Below are 5745 nucleotides of genomic sequence, written 5' to 3' on the forward strand. Positions count from 1 at the left end.
CCTTTGGTGGAATCCTGGCCAACGGGAGGGATGGGGATGGGGCCGTGCCCGTCGGCTGCCCACCCACCGGGGGTATTTAAGGCACCCGTGGGCGCAGGGCAGCACCGTGGGCTGGGGGTGTGCGGGATGGAGGGCCTGGGGTGGCTGCTGGTGCTGGGGGCTGCCCTGCTGCTCGGTGAGCGCCCCCCCTGCCCTGGCTGCACCCCAGGGTGAGAGGGGGAGGTCTGGGGGAGCAGGGAGCCGGGAGCCCTGCCTCGGGGACCCCTCCAGTCTGTCCTGCCTGGGCAGGGTGCGCTCCCCCCAGGCTGTCCCCCCCCCTCCTAGTTTTTTTTGCAGGTTTTGAGGCAGCCCTGTGCACGGAGAGGTGGGCAACCAGCAGCTTAAAAGGCTTTTTTTTTTTTGCTTTTATTTTATTTATTTTCTTCATTTCCAGGCGCAGAGAGCAAAGCTCCCCTGGAGACACCCACGTTTGGGGACATCTACCACGTCACAGGTACCGCTCGGGGACGCGGCGCCCTGCTGGGACGGTGCCAGCCGAGGGGCTTCAGCACCCCTGGGTGCCCCAAACCTGGGGGCGGGAGCGTTGCTGCCGTGGGGTGCTGCGGGTGGGAGCGGGGTGGTGATGCCGTGGGGTCCCCCGGTGCCCGCAGGAGTGCTCAGCCTGCCCTACGCGGAGATCAGGGAGCCCTTCGAAGCCTGGTACAACCTCACCGGGGGGAAGAGCCGCATCCAGTACTACGGCGGTGGGTGTGCGGGGGGCTGGTGGCCACCCCCAGCCCTCTGCTCCCTCTGGGGGCCCCCTGGGAGCCGGGCTGGGCTTGAACCCGCTGCCGTCCCCCTCCCCAGGCCAAGTGGTCACCTACCAGTTCGGCTCCGTCGAGCCCTTCGGCGCCAGCTTCAAGGTGACGCCGGAGACCACGGAGACGGAGGTCAACGTCCGCAAGTGCTTCCGCATCAACGGCACCGACGGGGACCTCGTCACCCCGCAGAGCGTTTTCCCCAGCCTGGAGAACTTCAAGGTGAGCCCCGGGCACGGTCCCCGAGGAGCTGGAAATGAGGCAGGGGAGGGGACGAGGGACACCGATGGGCGTGGGGTGGTTGGGAATGGGCAAATGCCTCCGGACGAGGGCAGAGGTGGTTGGGAACGGGTAAACGCGTGGCCGGATCCAGCCCTGGGTGCTGGAGGAGGAAGAGGAGGGTTCTCACTCTGCGCGGCGCAGGGTGGCTGGGGCATATTTTTGGCTCGTTGGGGACACGGTGGTGGCACGGTGTCCCCGACCCTCTGTGCCCAGTGGGTGCGGGAGGAGCGCTTCCGCGGGCAGCGCTGCGCCGTCTGGCAGAACGTCTCCTACTGGGGCCGCAAGAAGAACGTCTACACGCTGCGGGTGGGCGGCTCGGCCCGCGGCCCCGTGCCCCTGCACTACGAGGTGCGGGGCTACAACAGCCTCCTGGGCTCCCATTACGACAAGTACGAGATCGACTACTCCACCTTCAGCCACCGCTTCTCCCCCGAGGTCTTCCAGCTCCCCGACGGTGAGCGGCTGCGCGGCCGGTGCCACCCCGCGGCTCTGCGTCCTCTGCTTTATTTTAATTACTAATCTCCAAGCACCCCGAAATTCAGGTCTTTTTTTTTTGGGGGGGGGCGAAAGGGAGGTGGGGAGAAAAATGCTGAGGGTGCGGGGATGCTCCAGCACCAACTTTGGAAGCGGGTGCGTGTCCCCCCCGGTGCCGACCTCAATCTGCGCCCCCACGGTTGGGGTGGGTGCCGGAGCCGTCCCCGCTCGGAGGCTGCAGCCCTCCCCGTGCCCTCCGCAGGCGTGCAGTGCGAGCAGTGGCCCGCGGCCGGCCCCGAGCACCGCATCGTGGCCAACCCCATGCGGGAGTTCGTGGGGACGGACGCGGAGCACGTCCACCACCGCCTCTTCCACCACTACCAGGAGAGGTTTGGGAAGCGCTACGGCAGCGAGGAGGAGCATGAGCACCGCAAGCGCGCCTTCATCCACAACATGCGGTAAGGGGGCGGCGGGGGGGAGACCCGAGGGGGGGGGGGGGGAGCCCGGGGGTTCCCCCCCCCTCCCCCCGCACCTTGTCCCCGTCCCCAGGTTCGTGCACTCGAAGAACCGCGCCGCGCTCTCCTACACGCTGGCGCTGAACCACCTGGCCGACCGCACACCCCAGGAGCTGGCGGCGCTGCGGGGCCGTCGCCGGAGCGGGGCTCCCAACCATGGGCTGCCCTTCCCTGCTGAGCGCTACGCCGGCCTCATCCTGCCCGAGAGCCTCGACTGGCGCATGTACGGTGCGTGCCGGATGGGGTCGGTGCGCTGTGCTGCTCTGCCTGGGGGTGGGTGCCGGTACAGGGGGTTGGTTCTTCCCATCGGGGTCGGCGCTGAGTCTGGCCGAGCTGGCTCGTGCTCCTTCCCCGTGCCAGGGAGCTCCGGAGGGACTCATCCAGCCTGAGGCAGCTCCGCTGGTGCTGGTCCCCCGTGCGCCCACGTGCTGGGAGCGATGCTCCCTGGGGATGCTCTAACCTCGGGGCGTGCAGCCGGAGGTTTGGTGCTTCCCCCCCTGCGAGTGGGCACCAAGCCCTGTCTGTGATGCACCTGGGGAGCGCGGCGAGTCCTCGAGCCCTGCCTCAGTTTCCCTGTCACCCCCCCCCCCCCCAATTGTCACCCCTCTGTCCCCAGGCGCGGTGACCCCCGTGAAGGACCAGGCTGTCTGCGGCTCCTGCTGGAGCTTCGCCACCACGGGCGCCATGGAGGGTGCCCTCTTCCTCAAGGTGAGAGCGAGCGGGGACGGCCGGGGTGGCCGCGGGGTGCCGGTCCCCGTCCCTGCAGCGTGTCCCCTCCCCGCAGACCGGCGTGCTGACCCCGCTGTCCCAGCAAGTCCTCATCGACTGCTCCTGGGGCTTCGGGAACTACGCGTGCGACGGGGGCGAGGAGTGGCGAGCCTACGAGTGGATCAAGAAGCACGGCGGCATCGCCAGCACCGAGTCCTACGGCAACTACAAGGGGCAGGTGAGGGTGGCCCCGTGCCCCTGCCGGGGTCCCCAGCTCTCAGGATGTGTCCCTCTGGTCGCCCTCCAGGGATGCTAACGGGCTCTGGGGATGGGCGAACCGCCCTTTCCCCAGGGCACGAGAGTCCCTGCGGTTCGTTGCAGTGCGAAGCCGAGCCCCGGGGCTCAGCCAGGCGGTTTCGTTAGAGCCTGCCTCAGTTTCTCCTCTTGCACAACAGGGACGAGGCTCCTTTGCCGTGGGGTGGTGACACAGCCACGGCTCCCTGGGGTGCAGGGGTGGCGCGGGACTGCCCGGGGACAGGGCAGAGCAAGGGGCTTGGGGACAGAGCAAGGCGCCCATGCAGCATGCCAGGGAAACGTCCCCATCGTGGTGGGGGCGAGGGGCTGGGGCAGGGACCCTGACACATCCCAAATCCCACATCGGCCCCTGCATGGGAGCAGGGGGCAGCCAGGGGCACGGCAGAGGGAGCCGGGTGCCCCCCGGCTGACGCAGTCCCCAACCCGGGGTGCCGCAGAACGGCCTGTGCCACTACAACCAGTCTGAGATGCTGGCCAAGATCACGGGCTACGTCAACGTCACCTCGGGCAACATCACGGCGGTGAAAGCCGCCATCTACAAGCACGGCCCCGTGGCCGTCAGCATCGACGCCTCGCACAGGACCTTCTCCTTCTACTCCAACGGCGTCTACTACGAGCCCAAGTGCGGTGAGTCGGGAGGACCCCGGGTACCCCCCTCCCAACCCCGTTTGACGTTGGGCAGGGCTGGAGGGGGTGAGAATCCCTGCAGCCCCCCCCCCCCCCGGGGGGCTCCTGTCCCAACGCGCTGTCCCCTGCAGGGAACAAGCCGGGGGAGCTGGACCACGCCGTGCTGGCCGTGGGCTACGGGGTGCTGCAGGGAGAGACCTACTGGCTCGTCAAGAACTCCTGGTCCACCTACTGGGGCAACGACGGCTACATCCTCATGGCCATGAAGGACAACAACTGCGGCGTGGCCACCGAGGCCACCTACCCCATCCTGGCCTAAGGCACCTGCCAGTTGTGCAGGGGAGGGGACGACCTGTGGGCACCCAGCCCTGGCGCAGAGCCTTCGCCGTGACCTGGGGTGTGGGAGGAGGATGGGGACCTGGGGGGACAGGGCTGCTGGAAATTCAGCCATTGGAATACCAATAAAGACCCCCCCCAAAAAAATATATATATGGATAATTTTGGCTTCTACGGGAGGGCTTCGACTGCTGCCCGCCTGGCTCAGGTCCCTGTCCCGGCCCTGGGGACAGCCAGCGGCCTTCAGCAGCCCCCCCCACCCCCACCCCGGGACCAGGGGGGAGGCTCTCCCAGCCCTATCTCCAGCGGAGCACAAACACCCCCAGGGCTTTCTGCTGAGCTGAGACATTCTTGGAGCACGGGGAGAGGGAGGGCAGTCACCCTCTGCCCCACTGCCCTGGCTCTGTTGTGGCTCCGGGACGGGGTGGCACTTGCGGTGTCCCCAGCCGGGCTCCTCAGCACCCTGTGGGGCTGCTCCCTGCTGGGGGGGGGGACACCCTACAAACCCCCCCCCAGGACAGCGTGTTTGGCACGGGAACATCCTGCAAGCAGCACGGGGAAGGCGAGCTCTGGCTGTCCTCCCCCCTTCGCTGTCACCTCTCTGGGGCAGAAGCATTTTGGGGGGGGGGGCAGCAGCCCCCGTGTGCCGTCCCGCACCCGGCCCCTATCGGCGTTGTTTGGGGCTCGGCGGCCCCGCGGGCGCTCGCTGTCACCTTGGGCCGGGGTCCAGCTGGCCCCGCTGCAAGTGGCGGGGGGGGTGAAGGCCACCGCTGCGCTCCTGCCCGGGTCCTCCTTCCCCACGGCGCTCCCGACATCTGGGCTCGCTCCTTTTTCCCAATTAACCTCCCTCTAATTGCAGTCCCAGGGCGCACCCTGCTAGGACGCGGGGGTGCAGGGAGCCCCGCACCCCACCGTGGGGACAGCGGGGACAGCGGGGCATCCAGGAGGGCTGGGAGCACCCCGAGGGGCCGCGGTGTGGGTGCGGGCTGTGGGTGGGGGGTGTGGGTGCGGGGTGTGGGTGCAGGCTGTGGGTGGGGGGTGTGGGTGGGGGGTGTGGGTGGGGGGTGTGGGTGGGGGGTGTGGGCGCTCTCCTGGGGCAGCCGATGGCTTTTGCCTCGTGCCTCTTTGCCCCGTGCTGCAGCAAACGCCGCCCCTGCCCGCTGCAGGCAGCAGAGCCTTGCTGCAAGCTGCAGTGCTGGACCCCCCCCCCCCCCCCCCCCAGCACCCACCCTGGGGGCCCTAATCCATGGGGACACCCCCCAGGAGATGGCCCCACCATGGGGAACCAGTGCCCGCAGACGTCTGGGTCCCACCTTGCTCCCCGACCCCAAGCCCTCTGAGCGCACGGCACCAGCACCCACCCTGCTACGGGTGGGAAGGGCACCCCTGGGTGCTCGTGGGGGGGGTGGGGGGGGGGGGGGGGGGGGGGCAGCACAAAGCCCCACCTCCCCTTTGGTGGAATCCTGGCCAACGGGAGGGATGGGGATGGGGCCGTGCCCGTCGGCTGCCCACCCACCGGGGGTATTTAAGGCACCCGTGGGCGCAGGGCAGCACCGTGGGCTGGGGGTGTGCGGGATGGAGGGCCTGGGGTGGCTGCTGGTGCTGGGGGCTGCCCTGCTGCTCGGTGAGCGCCCCCCCTGCCCTGGCTGCACCCCAGGGTGAGAGGGGGAGGTCTGGGGGAGCAGGGAGCC

At 69.0% G+C, this 5745-nt stretch overlaps 1 protein-coding gene across 1 annotated transcript; it reads left to right on the plus strand.

The window, feature by feature from the left end:
- Positions 1–126: 126 nt before the first annotated feature.
- LOC118158273 (digestive cysteine proteinase 1-like) lies at positions 127–4140 on the plus strand. The gene is made up of 11 exons (XM_035312911.1): positions 127–175; positions 434–493; positions 651–743; positions 847–1019; positions 1293–1533; positions 1816–2011; positions 2103–2296; positions 2685–2776; positions 2853–3014; positions 3529–3718; positions 3850–4140. Exons 1-11 carry the CDS (start codon positions 127–129, stop codon positions 4035–4037), a joined length of 1638 nt encoding a protein of 545 aa, XP_035168802.1. The 3' UTR covers positions 4038–4140.
- The last annotated feature ends 1605 nt before the right edge of the window (positions 4141–5745 follow it).

Source organism: Oxyura jamaicensis (assembly GCF_011077185.1).
Source record: "Oxyura jamaicensis isolate SHBP4307 breed ruddy duck chromosome 23 unlocalized genomic scaffold, BPBGC_Ojam_1.0 oxy23_random_OJ94415, whole genome shotgun sequence".
Lineage (NCBI taxonomy): Eukaryota > Metazoa > Chordata > Aves > Anseriformes > Anatidae > Oxyura > Oxyura jamaicensis.

Excerpts from the sequence above, each read along its gene's own strand:
- LOC118158273 (XM_035312911.1), top strand. The coding sequence starts at position 127 with ATGGAGGGCCTGGGGTGGCTGCTGGTGCTGGGGGCTGCCCTGCTGCTC. Across the intron at positions 1,020-1,292 it reads CCAGCCTGGAGAACTTCAAG|TGGGTGCGGGAGGAGCGCTT; the intron begins GTGAGCCCCGGG and ends CTCTGTGCCCAG. Across the intron at positions 2,297-2,684 it reads CCTCGACTGGCGCATGTACG|GCGCGGTGACCCCCGTGAAG; the intron begins GTGCGTGCCGGA and ends CTCTGTCCCCAG.